Consider the following 18,447-nt stretch of genomic DNA (forward strand, 5'->3'; position numbering starts at 1 on the left):
CAGGAATTGACAAGCAAGCACAGGAGCTAAAATAGATTGACATTCACACCAGCTTTCTAATCATCTGGGCAAGCCTGTCTAAACAGGAATGTGTTTTGAAGCAGGCGCCTCAGGAAGGAGCGCAGCGAGGGCGCCTGCCTGGTGTCACGAGGCAGGGAGTTCCGCAGGGCAGGCGCAGCCCCGCCAAAAGGCCGAGTTCTTGCAACTTCACCGGCCTCGATCCCGTCTCCTCTCGGGCATCGTTTAAAAACGGAAACCTATCGAGCCCCCCAAACGCTTTCGCCTTTCATGCTCCCACCCCACGCGAAACCCAGAGGGGAAGGACTTCGGCGAACCACCTTAACTTCGGCGAGCCACCTTAAGGCGAAGCGGGAAGCCCCGGCGTGGTGGCCTTTCGGCCAATGGGGCGAGAGCGAAGGCGGCGCCGGGAGGAGGCAGCCGGAGAGGCCGGCCAGGCCGCGCTCCCTGCGGGGCTGATGGCCGAGGCGAGGCCGGCGGGAGAGGCCGAGGGAAGCCCCGGAGCCCCAGGGGCTCCTCCGGGGCCCGCGCGGGGCCAGGCAGGTAACGTCTTCCTCCCAGGGGGATCTGACACGCCAAAAAGAGTCAAACGCGTGTCTGTGCGTTTGTGTGTATGGGTTCATTCCTTCGTGTCAGCTGCTGACATTCAGGATTCTTTCCAGGAAGTGGTGCGTATTTATCCCGATACTGAATTGTCCACCCGAGTATCAGAGCGGACTTGGAAAAGGCTGGACAAACTAAACCAAACAGGTTTCTGCTTAAATTTACCAGGATCCTCAAGAGACTTAAGCGGCTCCCTGCGCAGTCGAGATGCATCCAGCGCGCATCTTGCTCCTATTGACAACCTGTTACTTCTGGTCCCTCACGCTTCTCTTTTGAGGCTCAGCGAGGGAGGGATTGCTTGCATGTGATTTTTAGTAGTTATTCACTGATCGTGGGAAATAGCCTTGCTAATATAACTAGTTAGCTTTTTTATCCTCACCATGATCTACTGGACAGCATTTGATAAAAGTAAGCAGGTTGTATGCAAAAGCCAGTGCTTTCAAAAAAAGAGCTTGTGCTTTTTCGTTTTTGGAAACACTCTGCTGGGGACTGTGGTCACTTTTGGGGGCTGGGACATCAAGTGACCTGTATTCTTAGCTCAGCTGCCAGATGAATCTGGGGAAAAGGTTGCTCCGTCTCCCCTGCTATTTGTTTCGGTAAAATAGGGATAATGGTGGTGCCATGGGCGTAGCCAGGAGGGCAGGCTCCCCCCCCCATCAATCAAAATTAATAAAAATTCTGTTCCCCGCTAACAAAAATCCGGGCTACGCCCATTGGTGCTGCTTTGATTTTCTACAAACACTGAGTGCTGAATGTATATACCAGCAATACAGAAGCCCTTGCCACTCCTCCTTGGGTTTTACCCTCATTGCAATAGTGTTCAGTGTGGTGGAAAGAAAAGATACAAATTTAACTAAGCACAGTTCTTTACTCTTAGTATATTCATAGTAGTGTGAGTACAGAATCTGCTTCCTCACCCCAGTGATAGCAGCCACCCAAATACAGGAAGCAAGGAATGTGTGATGAGCGTTTGTGTGTGGAAATGCTTCAAACAGGCTTTTCTGTGTATATCTGGGGCTTTGCGGAGATGAACTTTCATGAGCAAATTTAAAGCACTTTACTGTCTTGAACATCTACAGATATTTTCCTTTTTTGAAAAAGGCACCAGCCACTCTATAACATCAGCAAACACACACACACACACACACACACACACGAGAGAGAGAAAGAGAGAGAGAACATTGTATTATTAGTAGGATATGTTACAGAATACCTTCAGAATATTTAACAGGCAAATATCTCTGAATCTTACACATGCAATTATAATTTAATTTCACCTAATCAGATCACAGTGACTTGTTTGGGGAAGAAATGTAATTGTCTGCTAATGGATTCCCAGGCCGCACAGTTGTTCTCAGTCATTCTAGCAAATGGGTTTGGAGATTGTGGCTTTTAATGCAGCAAGCAATTATTCTTAATTCATGTTTGCTTTACTTCCTGGGATTCCCAGAAAATGTTAATAACAGATTTCATCACAGGTTCTTATACATAAGTTACTAAACTAACTTTTCATGTTGTTTTCTAGATGATGTGGTGATAGATAAGTCATTGTATTGCAGTCTGTATGAGTTTGAAGCCCCAACCTGGAGGAAAACACTCCAAACATAGGTTTACAATCTCAGTGAGAGAATTAGGACTCGATTGCTGATGTCTAATTATGTTAGTTTCCCTGTTTTCTCTAGGTAGTTGCTAATATAATTCAACTGAAAATTGGTTTTGTTGAACCTGTTTATTTGTATCTTGATCCTGTAGGGAAGGAGTGCCAGATGATTGTGTTCATTTACTTTTGTTCTGAAGCTCCAAGCTAGGTAACAACTCTAAACATCACAAAGCACTTTGTATGTTACAAGTATCTGTTGTCTGCATTGTGCTAGGTCACATCTCAAGGAGTCCTTGAGCAAAGGAGACTGCTCAGAATATATCTAGGGACATTTTGCCTCATGCCTATTTGGCTGGGTGTAATGGAGGAGCCATATTATGAAACACGTTAGGCAACTTTACAAATCTTTGATATTTTTAAATGTGATGGTAAGTGGCTCGAACACCTATTCGCTGCATGCAAAGGCATTTGTTTTCAGAACATATTGGATGATTGTAAACAATAATTATTCGGACGTTTGGAGACAGTAGGATAGTGCTATGTCCCACAATGGTCTCTTGTCAAATAGGTTTTGCTGACGTTTTAGCTATTTTCTTCCCAACCTATAAAACCTATGAAAGAACATCTTATACTTGAGGGCAAAATAGTCCTGCCACATGACCTTCAAATATCTGGAAAAAGCAACAACCAGTCTGTACAGGGTCTCAAAGAGGTTGAAAATATCTCAGGCCCAACCTGACCCTCTCTGATGCAGGGCTTCTCCACACTTACCTCTCCTCTGCGCTTTCCAGGCATGGTCTGTGCTTTAAAGCTCTGTGTTTTTACCGCTGAATCAGAGCAAACAGCAATTCACAGAAAACCTGGATTGCCATTGGTTGCGCTTCAGCTTTAAAGAGTGGGTTTTTACAGAGAATGTTTTGGGGCGAAAGAAAGAGCGGTTGGATATGGAGCTTGAAAGCACAGACCTGAGCAAAAGGTAACTGTGGTTAAGGCCTCTCTTGTGGCCCTGCTTCTTTCTCATCCGCAGTGGGTTACTCCAGTGACCATAGCAGAACCTCCTGGTCAGGGCTGAGCTCCTGCTGAGTTTTATGACCTAAAGCAGCAACAATCTCTCCAGCACAGGTCGCAATCTGAAGGAGTGGCTGAAGGAACAATTCTGTGACCGCCCCATCGAGCACTGTGAGGACACCCGACTGCATGATGCCGCTTATGTGGGAGACTTGCAAACCATTAAAAACCTGTTGGAGGAAGAGAGCTTCCAAAGGTAGCTCTCAATTTTACTGAAATGGAGCATGGATTCTCAGGTGATAAATCAAACACTTTAGCCCTGAGTACATTTTAGCAGGTGGCGCTGTGGGTAAAAACCTCAGCGCCTAGGGCTTGCCGATTGAAAGGTCGGCGGTTCGAATCCCCGCGGCGGGGTGAGCTCCCGTTGCTCGGTCCCAGCGCCTGCCAACCTAGCAGTTCGAAAGCATGCCCAAAGTGCAAGTAGATAAATAGGGACCGCTTACTAGCGGGAAGGTAAACGGCGTTTCCGTGTGCGGCTCCGGCTCGCCAGAGCAGCGATGTCACGCTGGCCACGTGACCCGGAAGTGTCTTCGGACAGCGCTGGCCCCCGGCCTCTTGAGTGAGATGGGCGCACAACCCTAGAGTCTGGCAAGACTGGCCCGTACGGGCAGGGGTACCTTTACCTTTACCTTTACATTTTAGCCTCATGCAAATAGTCAGTGAGGAGCACTGAGGGTTCAAAGGGATGTATGAAGATAGGGATCTCCTGCTGATCCTCCTCCTGGGCTCTGTATGTTCCAGGTTCCATCTGCACATTTATTCCATCTATCAGATCTGTACTGTCCATTTTGTAGAGTTCAGATTATGGGCAGCCTTCCTGTAAGAATTATTCAGGCATATGTAATTCTGGGTGTATGTATCTAAGCTGGGGTTGCATATAGGTTTGGGCATGCATGTGTGCAGTCAGTGACAGACTGTTTGCATCAAATGGATACTGGACAGGGCTGATTGGAATCGTAATCCAAAACAACTGAAGAGTGGCAGGTTAGCAAAGGCTGCATGTGATTGTGCCTTATATATCTTATTTAGACGTGATTTTGTTCCCACGCTGTCAGAAAATTGTTGTTATGGATAACATAGGACATCCAGGGAAAGAATCCAGAAAGAGAACAGTGCATGCTCACAGGGGGAAGCAAGGCAAGATCCAGGCACGCTCATGGATTACTTAGTTGTGCTGCTTTTGCTTTCTTCAGCCGCATCAATGAGAAATCCGTGTGGTGTTGTGGTTGGCTGCCTTGTACACCGCTGCGGATTGCTGCCACGGCAGGACATGGAAACTGTGTGGATTTCCTGATTCAGAAAGGGGCAGAGATTGATCTTGTGGACGTGAAAGGGCAAACTGCCCTGTATGTAGCTGTTGTGAATGGGCATCTGGAATGCGCACAGATCCTTCTGCAAGCCGGAGCTGACCCCAATGGGAGCCGTCACCACCGCAGCACCCCAGTGTATCATGCTGCCCGGGTAGGCAGCACGGACATCCTGAGAGAGCTGATCAGGTGAGTGCAGAGTGATTTTGCTTCATCTTTGCCCAGGAGCCAATTGCCGGTCAGCCAAATAGGGTATGTTTGCTACGGAAATGTTTCTGAGTTGTCCAATTCCAACAGGCAGCAATTGTCAGTGAAAGAAGATAGGCAGAGTTGGGGGAGGGTCCTCAGAAAATGGAAAGACTTGAGAATTCCATTTTTAGGGTAGGAGAAATTCAGAATCCTTTCAAATATCTACACTTCTTCTTTTTCTTCTCTGCAAAATTTAATGTGTTACCATTCTGACAAAAACGTGCTCAAGGCGGCACACTTTTATTCTTCCCTTCCTGACCATTCTGAGAAGTCCCATTTTGACCCCACCTCTCCACCCTCAAGGCAGCTGGTAATGAATGACTCATAAAAACATCAAAAATGGTTAAAAATATGTCTCACCACTACAATGAAATTGTAGCCAGTAAAATTCAAAGAGAGAAGCAACAAAGCCAGAAACAATCCCAGGTATGGGAACCAGACAGATTACAGCCTTCACCAATAACACAGTGCCTTAACCTGGGGTCTGAAGGCAGATAAAGAGTTGGCATTCTAGGGCAAATACGTCCAGAGCCAAACAAACAAACAAAAAAATAACCCCTGGGATTGCCACCTAGTGTGTACTCAAGAGCCACTCATACCACCAATCCCAAGTCTCTAATAGGTGTGCCTTCCGATAAACTTGTTGAAGGGTGGGAGATAAATGCCTACAATAGATAAGATAGATACACATTCTTAAACACTCATTAATTGAGCACCACTTTACTTAGTTAGGTGTACACATAAAATTTTCTGTATACAGACCTGAAAAGCTGATGTTTGAAGTGTCATGTCGCAGTGGAGGCAGCTGAGCCATTCAGTTCTGTGAGCCAAACCACATGTGATGGTGGCAGACCCACATGTCAGAACCACATCCAAGGTTTCTTGCATCTCCATGATCTATATGAATTTATGAAGCAAGAGCCCTTTTGGTGTAAGGTGATGGTGTGCAGATTTATACTTCTGCTGCAAGGACTCTTGGCCAGCAATATTAAATGTAGACTTTGGAAAGCTTTCAAGTTTAAAATTAACTGACCCTGGCCAATATCTTCTCATTAAATAATTTCTCTATCATGATGACTATGCTAATACCAGATTGTCAAGTTGAAATACAGCTATTAATCAGTTTAAATTGCTTTGTGGAAAGCTTAAAATATCAGTTATGCCACTCATACTACAGAAAATGCACTCGTCCAGTAAAATACAGATACATACATATGCCCAGCTGCTAAAGCAAGCAAACAAAATTCCACATCCAGTCTAGCTTGACCCTAAAAATTATGACCTAAGCAAATTTACTTTTGGGGGGGAAGGGACTGTCCTATGTTACAACATCTCTCCAACATTTTTGACCTGGGACCATGATAAACCATCCATCTGACACTTGCCCTAGTTTAGCAATGCATGCAGCTACACTGAAAGTACACCTGTGTCCCCATTTTCAATTCACAGAGTACATGGTTTATCTGAGATGGCTTTTCATGTGTCTGTGTGGGAAAAGAAATATTAGAAGGTCTGAGAAGTGAATACATTTAATTGCTTCTGCTTCCCATCCCTCAACTAGACTGCAATACAACTTTCCAGGTTCACATCGGATTTGTCTCCTGACAGCCATTCAGAAGCAGGGACACCATTTTTTATTTGGGGTGGTGAGAAAGAAGGTTCACAGCAAGATTCAGGAGGCCATTCTTGGATATTTTCAAAATTAAATTGCAAAACAAAAACAGTTGGAGCTGAAAAACCAGGATGAGCAGAAAGCAAATAGCCACTACCACTGTTTTGCAATTACTTGGGCAAGTGTTGCTCAAACTGACAAGTTCTACAGCAGTTCTTATCCTTTCAAACACTCTTACAGAATCAGAAAACATCTTACAGATTAAGTTTCACTTGTCAGCCTTTCCATGGGCAACACTCTGGCATGAGAGGCCATGGATGCTTTAGCTAAGATTCCAGCATTGCATGGGGTTGGACTTGATGACTGGGGTCCCTTCCAACTCCACAGCTCTAGGATTCTATCAGGTAGAACAGCCTTTTCATGAGTCGGAGGCTCTTTCCTCATCATGTGAAAGGGTTCTGGAGAATTCCCTCTCCTGAAAGGCCAAATCAGAAAACAAAAACTGTATGCAGACCATGTGCCACCCCATGATTTTATGTGGCCTGACTAGTCTCTGAGCCTGCAGATAGTGCTGACTGACTTCACAGGGAATTGTCTGTGTTCTTCAAAGTGGTATTTTCCAGCTCCGCAATGACTAGTAAGTTCTACATACAGACATAACCAGGACTTTCCCCCACAAACCTGGCACAGAATAATATCACCCTTATTAACCAGGGAGTGGAGGTAGAATGGAAATATATAATTAGGAAAGCAGAACCTCATTCTTAGACTGTTTGGATGGGAAGGGAAAGTTATTCCTAAGTCATATAATTACTCCATAGGGACATTTGGAGACTCTGCTTAGAGTGGAATCCCCTTCCTGGTTACAGCAGAGCCAAACACAACTGCTCTGCTTCTGGTGACTTTTGCCTTGGCAAGCGCAACTAGTCTGCAGGATTTACATTTCAAACAAACATGTTGCTCTCAGTGATAGCTTTGAAATCCTGCTCAGCTCTTTGAGATCTATCTAGCAATAAACAGAAAACGAATACTTGGCCATTTATTTGACGAGCTGCCATTTCCCTCCTTCTCTGTTTGCTGCTGCTGTCCATGCTTTTCTACTCTGCCAACCGTTATTATCACAAAAGGTTGGTTTCCTGAAGGTGTGTGCATCTTTGTGTCTGTCAATAGTGAAAGTCATATGAGGAGATCTCTAGAAGGCAACAAGTTCGGAAATGCTGTTGGTGTTTGTGTGAGTTGACAGCACTGGAACAGTCACATTAAAGGGCCAAAGAGGCAGGACAAGTGGTAAGCGACCAAAAATGGGGCTACCTCAGTGGCACCCCCAATTCCCCCCTCTCTCCCCCTTGAGTTGGTGTGGGATAGAGGAGGAAGATCAGCACAGTAGTACTACTACTTTATATTAATAGAGTACCTCTAATATTCAAAGTACTTAATATGCATTATCTAAAACAGTCCTCTAGTGTTGTTATTATTATTTGCATATAGGAGGTAGGGGGACTGAAGGCAAAAGGCAGAGGCTTACCTAAAACCGTCTTGTGAGTTCATGGCTGTAGTAAGAATTGCACCAGCCGTCTCACAGCCCAGTCTCTTAGCCATTGCTCACTTCTAGTTAGGGAAGACGTGTGAGTCCAGCCCAGAGAATCTAGCCAAGGCCTTTTCCAGCTCCCTCTGCTGAAAGCTGAGCTGCTCATGTGCTTTGCCTTTTTTATTGACTTAGCAATGTGTCCCTTGTGGGAATTCTATGGTTGTGGTCAATAATCAGATATCAGAAGGTAAAGTTAGTGTGCGCATTGCAGCCACCAATTTGTGGTTCGAGGACCCGATCCCCGCATAGTGGAATGAAACACAAGGACACGTGATATAAGGTTAATGGGCAAGAAAAGGCCACAACTTTATTGATTACAGCAAGTGAAAAGGTATTGGCTTAGGCATTGGATTACGTCAGCTGACTCCACCCACTCGGAGAGGGGTGAGTCTAAAACGGGGGGGGGGGGGTTATTCACCAGTAGGTGGAGCCTGTTGATGCTAATCCAACTATAAGCTCTCCCCTGATGTCACCGAGGGTCGTGCCATGGCCTCCCGCGAGGCCGGGAGGCTGGCACCACAGCAACCTGGTTGGGTGCTTGGCCGTGGGCGTGGGCGCCAGCCAGGTGAGTGGGAGGCAGGGGGCAAACACCCCCTGCTTGAGGTGGAGTCCAGCTCCCAGCCACAACCACTCCCCTCTCTTGCAGGGAGGAGAGTCTTTTCCATTTCAAAACAGCATCAGCTTGACCCCTGCACTCATTTCCAACAAGGCCAGGAAAGGTGTAATATGCCTTTTAATGCAGCCTCTTTCCCAAATACTGAGACACTGCATGACTGTGAATTTGTTTTAGGTTGACCCCTGGCCCACACCTATTTTTGGGAGTGGGAAGGAATAATAATAATAATATTATTATTATTTATACCCTGCCCATCTGACTGGGTTGCCCAGGAAGGATTCAAAATACATTACAGGGCAGAATCTCAGACCTCATGATCTCATCAGTAATAAATGCTGAAGGATTTTGTCAACACTTAACCTAAATTCTTCCGAAATCTCCCTTAAGTTATGGATATGGCATACTGTGGCCTGCACTGAGGGGGTGATCCATGCATTGGGAGAACTGTACTTAATTGAGGCAGGAGATCGGCTGGAATACCTTTAGTAACTTCTGGTTCTGTGCTTCTGCAGTCCAATAGGACTGGCTCTTTTAAGGAATCTGTGTCCCCTCATCCCTCTCCTCTATTGGGCCACATTTTAGACAACCTTTGCATCCCAAAACAGTCAGGATAGCATATGTGATTTTTCATTTTAGCCGGAGAGAGCTCAGTCCGGGCTTTCCCCTAGTTTTCCCACAGAGGGCGGCACAATTCTTTCGCACCAGCACATCTCTGGAGTCTTGGCTTTCATAGTTTGCATTCTGAATATTGCTAAACACTCTCTGTTTCCATCTTGCCATGTGAAAGCTATCCTAGCAACTAGCAAGCTGGCTACTTGGCAGATATATATTCTTGTCTGTAACCACATGCGGTGAAAAGCAGATTTAATTGGCACTACCTTTAGAGAGAGATTTAACAAAGCCTCTTTGCCTCACCCTGATGCTCATGTGAATTTGTAGCTTCTGAAACTGAAGAGGGAGAGACAGGAATCGTCAGTGCAGGGAGAGGCAAAGAGGGCAAGGTGGCCAGACAGCTGAAGAAAAACCCAGCCTGAACAGGGAGCCAGGATAGCAACCGAGAGCAGCATTTGATGATGCAGTTACAGTGGTGCCCCGCAAGACGAATGCCTCGCAAGACGAAAAACCCGCTAGACGAAAGGGGTTTCTGTTTTTTGAGGTGCTTCGCAAGACAAATTTCCCTATGGGCTTGCTTTGCAAGACGAAACGTCTTGCGAGTTCTGGCGGGTTTGTTTCCTTTTTCTTAAAGCCGCTAATCCGTTAATAGCCGCTAAGCCGTTAATAGCCGCTAAGCCGCTAATAGCCGTGCTTCGCAAGACGAAAAAAACGCAAGACGAAGAGACTCGCGGAACGGATTAATTTCGTCTTGCGAGGCACCACTGTATAGTCAGAGAATCGTAGAACTGTAGAGTAGGAAGGGACCCTAAGGGTCATCCAGTCCAACCCCTGCAATGCAGGAATCTTTGCTAAGGCATCCATGACAGATGGCCATCCAACCTCTGCTTAAAAATCTCCAAGGAAGGAGAGGAAGGAAGGAGATCTCCAAGGAAGGAGAGTCCACCACCTCTCGTGGGAGTCCGTTCCACTGCCAAACAGCTCTTACTGACTGAAAGTTCTTCCTGATGTTTCAGTAACTTGAATCCACTGGTTCAGTTCCTACTCTCCTGTGCAGAAGAAAATAAGCTTGCTCATCCTCCATGTGACAGACCTTGAGATATTTGAAGACGGCTGTCATATCTCCTCAGTCTCCTTTTTTGCAGGCTAGACATACCCAGTTCCTTCAACAGTTCCTCATCAGATTTGGTTGGCGGAGCCTTGAGCACCTTGATCACCCTCCTCTGCACATGTTCCAGCTGGTCAATATTCTCCTTAAATTGGGGTAACCAGAACTGGATACGGCATTCCATGTGTGTTCTGACCAAGGCAGAGTAAAATAAGACTATTACTTCCCTTGATCAGGATCTATGCTATTGTTGATGTAACCTGCTGCATCACGCTAACTCATGTTAAGCTTGTGTTCTGCTAAGACCTCCTTTTCATATGTATTATTGACTGGGTGTCCCCCATCGTATATTGGTACAGCTGGTTCTAAATGTAGAACCTGTTGTTTGTCCCTATTGAAATTCATTTTTTTTTTAGCTTGGGCCCAGTTATCCAATCTGTTAAGGTCACTTTGAATTCTGATTCTGTCTTCTGGCTACCCCTCTCAGTTTAGTGTCATCTGCAAAGTTGATGAACACCCCCACAATTCCTTCATCCAAGTCGTTTATAAAGACATTGAACAACAACAGGCCCAGAGCAGAACCCTGCGCACCCCACTTGTCACATTTTCCCAGGATGATGAGGAACCTTTAAGGAGCGCTCCTTGGAATCAGTCAGTCAGCCAGTTCACCTAACAGTTACCTTATTCAACCCACATTTTACCAACTTCTTCACAAGAATATCATGAAGAACTTTGTCAAAAGCCTTACTGAAATCAAGACACACTATGTCCACAGCATTCCCCTGACCCACCAAGCTTCTAACTCTATTGTTTAAAAAAAAGAGATTTGTCTGGCATAACTTATTTTTGAGAAACCCATGCTGGGTCTTTGTAACCACAGCATGCATTTCTGAGTGCTAACATACTAAATGTTTAATTATCTTTTCTAGGACCTTTCCAGGTATTGATGTCAAGCTCACTGGTTGGTAGCTACCTGGACCTTCTCTCCCTCCCCCCTTTTGAAGATGGGGACAGCATGTGCCCACCTGCAGTCTGCAGGGACCTCACCTGTTCTCCAATAATTCTCAAAGATTATAGACAGAAGCTCTGAGAGTACATCCTCAAACTCCTTTAGTACCCTTCAGTGAAGCTCCTCAGGCCCTTAAGTTCATTTAAAGTAGCTGGGTGTTCCCTTACTACCTCTTTTCCTATCTTGGGCTGCAGCTCCCTCCTTACATCATTTATTCTGTTATCACCAGGCTGGGCATTGCTTTCCTTTTGGGTGAAGACAGAGGCAAAGTAGGCCTTCACTCTGCCACCCAGTAGCATTTCCCTGTATCCTCCATGCAGAGGTCCTCCCACTTGCTTGACTCTCATCTTACTTCGGACAAAGCCAAAGAAACCTTTTATTATTATTTGTAACCTCTCTTGCAAGCCTGAGCTCATTTTGAGCTTTGACCCACCTGACCTTCCCTGGGCAACTGTGCTGCTTGTGTATACTCCTCCTTTGTGATTTCCCCTTTCCTCCATTTCTTCTCCAAGCTCCTTATGCAGCCACACCAGTTTCTTTAATGCCTCATGCTTTTCTTTCTTGTTGGTATTGTCTTTATCTGTTGTCTGAGGATTGCACCTGTTATGTATTTATTGCATTTATATCCTACCTTTTTCTCCAAGGATCTCAAGGTGGCGTTCTTGGTTTTCCTCCTCCTCCTTTAATCCCCGCAGCAACCCAGTGAGGTAGGTGAAGCTGAACCAGTAAGCTTCATATCCAAGTGGGGATTTGAACCTTGACTCCCCAGGACCAAGGCTGACACTGAAATGACTGCACCCCACTGGCTCTCACCTAACTCTAGAGGTACAGTGGTGCCTCGCAAGACGAAATTAATTCATTCCGCGAGTTTTTTCGTCTAGCGAATTTTTCATCTTGCGAAGCACGGTTTCCCATAGGAATGCATTGAAAATCAATTAATGCGTTCCTATGGTCAAAAAAAAGTCCAAACAAAGCCAAATTTGGTACAACAAGAGTTTATTAAGTGCTCTTTAAAGTCACACATACTGTAAAGAGCATTTCAAAAATTGAAGGAACAATAAATTAAGTTTCTAAACATGACAGAAAAACATTTAAAAATCAACAAAGTGTACAGTACATTTTCTAAGACTCTGGGGGACCACTCGAAGAAGGCTCCTCTTCCACTCTTTGCTTCTTGCTCAAGAACCTGTCCATAGTCTGCTGCTTCATCCGCCTTTTCAGCACCTCCCTGAAAGACGACATGACCCTCGTATCAAAAGTGTTCGCAAGGTCACGTGTCAGGTCCTTGTCAGGGTGGTGCCACTGTGCAAAAGCCTGCACATCCTTCCACTTCTGGCAAATGTCCCTCAGTTCTTTGGAGGACAGCCGTTTCCTCTTCCAGCCTGCTCCTACGCAGCCTCTGCCTGCAGTTCGACCAGCTCCTGGGTGGTCAGCTCGTCGTCGTGCTCCTCCACCAGCTCGCTGACGTCCTCCTCTGTGACCTCCAGGCCCTTGGTCCTCCCCAAGGTAACAATGCCCTGCACCACTGTTGACTCTGGTGCATCAGAGTCACTTGGTGCCACACAGTCCGGCCACAGGCTGCGCCAAGCGCAATTCAAATTTCTCTGGCTGATCCCGTTCCAGGCCGTGGTGATCATCTTCAAGCAGGTGACGATGTCAAAGTGGTCCTTCCAGAATTCCCGCAGGGTGATGGTGGTGCAATCAGTCACCTTGAAGCATTGCATGAAAAGCTCCCCCAGCCCCTCCCCAACTGTTGCAAACCCCTCCCCAACTGTTCCCCCAGCCCCTCCCCAACTGTTGCAAACCCCTCCCCAACTGTTCCCCCAGTCACCCAGCACACAGAAATTCAAATCCAGATTTTTTTTAAAAAAACAGCAGAGTGGCCCAATGGCCACAGAAAATCATAAAAATGCAGGAAAAAAACCACACAAGCTTCCAGATTCTTGCAAACCCCTCCCCAACTGTTCCCCCAGTCACCCAGCACACAGAAATTCAAATCCAGATTTTTTTTAAAAAAAACAGCAGAGTGGCCCAATGGCCACAGAAAATCATAAAAATGCAGGAAAAAAACCACACAAGCTTCCAGATTCTTGCAAACCCCTCCCCAACTGTTCCCCCAGTCACCCAGCACACAGAAATTCAAATCCAGATTTTTTTTAAAAAAACAGCAGAGTGGCCCAATGGCCACAGAGAATCATAAAAATGCAGAAAAAAAACCACACAAGCTTCCAGATTCTTGCAAACCCCTCCCCAACTGTTCCCCCAGCCACCCAGCACACAGAAATTCAAACCCAGATTTTTTTTTGTCTTGCGAAGCAAGCCCATAGGGAAATTTGTCTTGCGAAGCAGCTCGAAAAACGGAAAACCCTTTCTTCTAGCGGGTTTTTCGTCTTGCGAGGCATTCGTCTTGCGGGGCACCACTGTACATAATCTGGTGGAGGACGACCATCTCCTGTTCGACTTCACAAGGTTTTATTCCTATCCCTCCTGGTCCAAGGCACATAAAGTCCAACAGGGCAGGATTTTGCAGCTTGCCTAGCCACCATCTCGCCGCCACAAAAGAGCTTAATGAAAGCAGGGTTGCCATGGTCTTTCCCAATGAATTTCATTTTCTTTCCTCAGGTATGGCGCTGATGTGGATGTAAATCACCATTTGATCTCGGGGACCCCCAGCCCATCTTCCCGGCCGCTCACCTCCCTGGTGGTCTGCCCGTTGTACATTAGCGCAGCCTATCACAACCTGCCGTGCTTCCGGCTGATTCTGCAAGCGGGAGCCAACCCAGATTTTAACTCCTGCGGCCCCGTCAACATCCAGGGCTTCTCCAGGGGCTCTGCGGTGTGTGTCATGGATGCAGTCTTGAGACATGGGTGTGACGTGGCTTTTGTCAACCTCTTGATTGACTTTGGTGCCAACTTGAATCTGGTGAAATGGGAGACTCTGGGAGAAGGAGCTACAGGAAGGATCAAAGTGAACCCAGAAGCCTTGCAGGTGTTCAAAGAAGCCAGGAGTGAGTGGGAAAAGTTATTTTGGCATTCATATTCTGTCCCTTCAAAAGGAATGCGTAGTGAACTGAAAGTACCTCTATTAGGGTTGTCAGCTGGTTTAAATTTTCATTGGGGATTTTTTTAACTGATGAAAATGGGGAAATGTTTTTAATACATAACATGGAAATTTAATAGTATCTGAATATGATTTTCATTTAAATAATTATAGTAATTTATATAGAATTTTCCATATGAATTTCAAAAGCAGCACACACACAAAAAGCTAATAAAACACCCATAAAATAAAATAATTTAACTAAAACAGTAAAAACAAAAAAGAAACACAGCTACAATCCACATTAGAGCCAGAACAATTAATTCATTTTCAAAGGCCAACTCAGACAGAAATATTTTTGTTAGCAGGGAGGAGGCTGTAGGAATCTTGTTGTGACCCACAGTACTGGTGTCCCTACAAGGAAGCCCTACTCCTTGTGAACAAGGTTCTAGAGGTTTTACTATGGTCAGTTGGTGTATAAAGTTTGTTTACTGTAAACAAACAAACAAATCCAGGCTCCTCATAAGATGGAATTCAGCGGAGGAGCTCATCAGTGCTGCAGAGGTGGGTGTGGCATGGACAGTGCTTTTTTTCTATTAAAAGAAGTGCCGGAACTCACCGTGAACACCTCCCTCATCCTCTTAGAATGGCCATGGTGCCCACCTGAGAGGGGCCAGAACTGAGTTCTGGTGAGTTCCGGCTGAAAAAAAGCTCTGCGCATGGAAGTCATGCAGGAGGCGATGTTCCCTGAGATAATAAGGATTAAATAATCATCATAAATCATCTGTTTATACCCTGCTCTTCTACTAAAAGTAGAAGAGTGCAGAATACCACATAATAATAAAACCATATAATATTAAATTTGATAGGCAGTACAGATACAACTACAATAAAACCTGTTTTAGTCTTTACAAGTAAGAACCAGCCCTTTGAGTTGGGCCTGGGAACAGACAGCTTTCCGTGTCATGTGGCCAGCAGGACTAAACCGCTTCTGGTGCAATGGGACACCTTGACGGAAACCAGAGCACACAGAAACACCGTTTACCTTCCCACCACAGCGATACCTATTTATCTACTTGCACTGGTGTGCTTTTGAGCTGCTAGGTTGGCAGGAGGTGGGACAGAGCAACAGGAGCTCACCCCATTGTGCGGATTCAAACTGCCAACCTTCTGATCGGCAAGCTCAAGAGGCTCAGTGTGTCTGCCTGGCGCGAGGGGAGCTCTGCTTCAGGGCGTCCTGCCCGCCGGGCGGCAGGCTGTTATCCGCAGCGTGGGGAGCCCTGCGGGGAACTCCTGCAGGGCTCCCCACGCTGCGGATGTCTGCCCGGCGCGAGGGGTGCTCTGCTTCAGGGCGACCCGGCCGCCGGGTGGCAGGCTGCTATCCGCAGCGTGGGGAGCCCTGCGGGGAACTCCTGCAGGGCTCCCCACGCTGCGGGTGTCTGCCTGGCGTGAGGGGCGCTCTGCTTCAGGGCGACCCGCCCGCTGGGCGGCAGGCTGCTATCCACAGTGTGGGTAGCCCTGCGGGGAACTCCTGCAGGGCTCCCCACGCTGCGGATGTCTGTCCGGCGCGTGGGGCGCTCTGCTTCAGGGCGCTCCGCCCACCGGGCGGCAGGCTGCTATCCGCAGCGTGGGGAGCCCTGCGGGGAACTCCTGCAGGGCTCCCCACGCTACGGGTGTCTGCCTGGCGCGAGGGGCGCTCTGCTTCAGGGCGCCCCGCCCGCTGGGCAGCAAGCTGCTATCCGCAGCCTAGACATCCCTGTGGGACCTCCCACAGGGCTGCCTAGGCTGCGGATGTGTTCCTGAAGCCTGGAGAGCGAGAGGGGTCGGTGCACACCGACCCCTCTCGCTCTCCAAGCTTCAGCGAAAGCCTGCATTCGCCCCATAGGACGCACCCAGATTTCCCCTTCATTTTTGGAGGGGAAAAAGTGCGTCCTATAGGGCAAAAAATACGGTCTGTGTAAAAGTGCCAGTTCTTCAGATCATAGCAGTTGTGTAGCACATACAAAGTAAGGCAATCCTTCAAGTAAACTTGAACCTAAGCTACTGAGGACTTTTTATATACTAATAGTACCACCTTGAATATGGCCTGGTAACAAATTGGCAGCTAGTGCAGATTTGTGAGCAGCAGTGATATCCAACCAGCTCCTTCCTGCAGAGTCGCTGCTTAGTTCTTACTCTCCCTGCTTATGGCTTTTCCACACTTCCACTTGTCCCGTGCCTAGAAAGCAGGGGACTGAGCGTTTGCTACTCCACTTTCTGGGAAACCCCACTCTTTAGTGCTGAATAGGAGCAAACACCAATTTGTGGAAAGCCCGATTGACGTTCTCTCCAGTTCAGCACTGCAGAGTGGGTTTTCCCTGGGCGAAAGTGAGGAGCCCTAAGTTCTGCTTGGAGCTGGGTCCACCTCTCACTTCTGCATGCAGCCTAAAGGTATTAACTAGGCATGGGTGTTTGTGGGACTAGGAGTTGTGGGTCTGCTGTGGTATTCAGTTGTTTCTTTTTCTCTCCTTGTCTCTTTCTCGTGTGTTGCATCACAGGCTGCCCTAGGAGTCTGATGTCTTTGTGCCGCGTGGCAGTACGAAGGACACTCGGGAAACGTCGTCTGCACCTGATCCATGCTCTTCCAGTGCCAGACCAAATCATAAATTTTTTACTCCATAAACAGCAGTGAGGTCTCCTTGAATGTTTTGGAGGACAATTTCCCTTCCTTCATTGCCCCCCCTTTAATGAGGATTTTGCTTTTTTAAGAGTGAGCAATTGAAAACAGGAAGAACTGTTTGTGTTTGTTTAATGCCATAAAATTATTTTCATGATATTATTTCTGTCAATTATTCTATATAATTTGGGTTTTAGCAAAGCTGCTTCCTGGTGAATTTGATCTGATGTGTTACAGTGCTTCACGTATCATGAAAAAGACAGGACGTGGTCCTATAGCTTTAGTGCAGATAGTATTTGTTTTTAGTGGTGTGGATGTGTTTATTTAAAGCATGTGCTGTTATTCCAAAAACAGCTCAAGGTATTTATTTAGCAGGCAGTGTGGCAAGGCTGTGCCTCCGAGCTGCCAAAGACCAAGCAGACCCTTCTCCATCCTGAGATGAGGCAGCAACTCAGCCAGAGGGAGGCCAGGTGAGCAGTCCTGCTCTTCTGAGGGCTCAGGATGAGTTCTGCAGCCATAGGCAGCAGAAAGTAGTTCAGGGTCGCAATCTACATGGTTTTGGTTCCAAGACTTACCTCATCCCTCGCCATACGGCCAACTCCAACAACCTACATATTCCCAGTCGTGCCTTCCCAATTACATATATGTTTTAAAATGCACTCATCTGATTTTTTCACGCTATTCAAATAATCACCAGTAAATTATTCTCGCTGTCTTGATGATTAGCTGTTGTGGAATTTATTCCAGTTTCTTTTCAGCACAGTGTAAAGTATACTAAAAATCTTGTCCATCAGTAGCATGAGGTAACCACAGTTCTGAAGCATTTTATCTTGTGTGTATGTGTTTAAGAAATCATGTTAGCTTTAAAAAATCTTCAAGGTAAGGCGAATGCAGCGTTTTCTGATGTCCAAAATATGTACCTTTGGCTACTAATGCTATTCGTATTTATTATTCACAAAGCACCTGCGTTTTTCTATGTGCTGTAAAAATATTTAAAATATTGGTTGTATCCAATGTAGTGCAAGCAGAGTTCCTCCTACAGCAGGACTCCAAGCCTTGGGAGCAGATTTTGAGGATGCACAGAGTGGACGCACAGGGTGCAGGAACCATAGAAGAGTTGGAAGGAATCTCAGCCAAAGCATCCATGACAGAAAGCTTCTCCCGTGTTTGATCTCCCGCACACATAGATGTCATAGACACATCTACATGGGTCACTTGGAGCCAATTACAGCCTCTCCACTGAACCTACCTTGCAGAATTGTTGCAAAGAAAAAATGTGTGAGGAAAGGGATCATGTACAACAGTGAAATAAACCTGTAGCTGTAAGCTGCCTTGAGTCCCTGACAGGGAAAAAGGTGGGA

General features: G+C 46.4%; 1 protein-coding gene across 2 annotated transcripts; it reads left to right on the plus strand.

Annotated features, from left to right (window-relative positions):
* The first annotated feature begins 386 nt into the window (after positions 1-386).
* Positions 387-17,248, plus strand: ASB1 (ankyrin repeat and SOCS box containing 1). Of its 2 annotated transcripts, XM_028704216.2 has the most exons (5): positions 387-561; positions 3,344-3,485; positions 4,483-4,785; positions 14,013-14,398; positions 16,968-17,248. In XM_028704216.2, the coding sequence occupies exons 1-5, from the start codon at positions 402-404 to the stop codon at positions 17,099-17,101; spliced, it is 1,125 nt and encodes a 374-aa protein (XP_028560049.2). In that variant the 5' UTR covers positions 387-401; the 3' UTR covers positions 17,102-17,248. The 2 variants fall into 2 exon arrangements, with proteins under 2 accessions (XP_028560049.2, XP_077775277.1); XM_077919151.1 differs by lacking the exon at positions 4,483-4,785.
* The last annotated feature ends 1,199 nt before the right edge of the window (positions 17,249-18,447 follow it).

Source organism: Podarcis muralis, chromosome 1 (assembly GCF_964188315.1).
Source record: "Podarcis muralis chromosome 1, rPodMur119.hap1.1, whole genome shotgun sequence".
NCBI lineage: Eukaryota > Metazoa > Chordata > Lepidosauria > Squamata > Lacertidae > Podarcis > Podarcis muralis.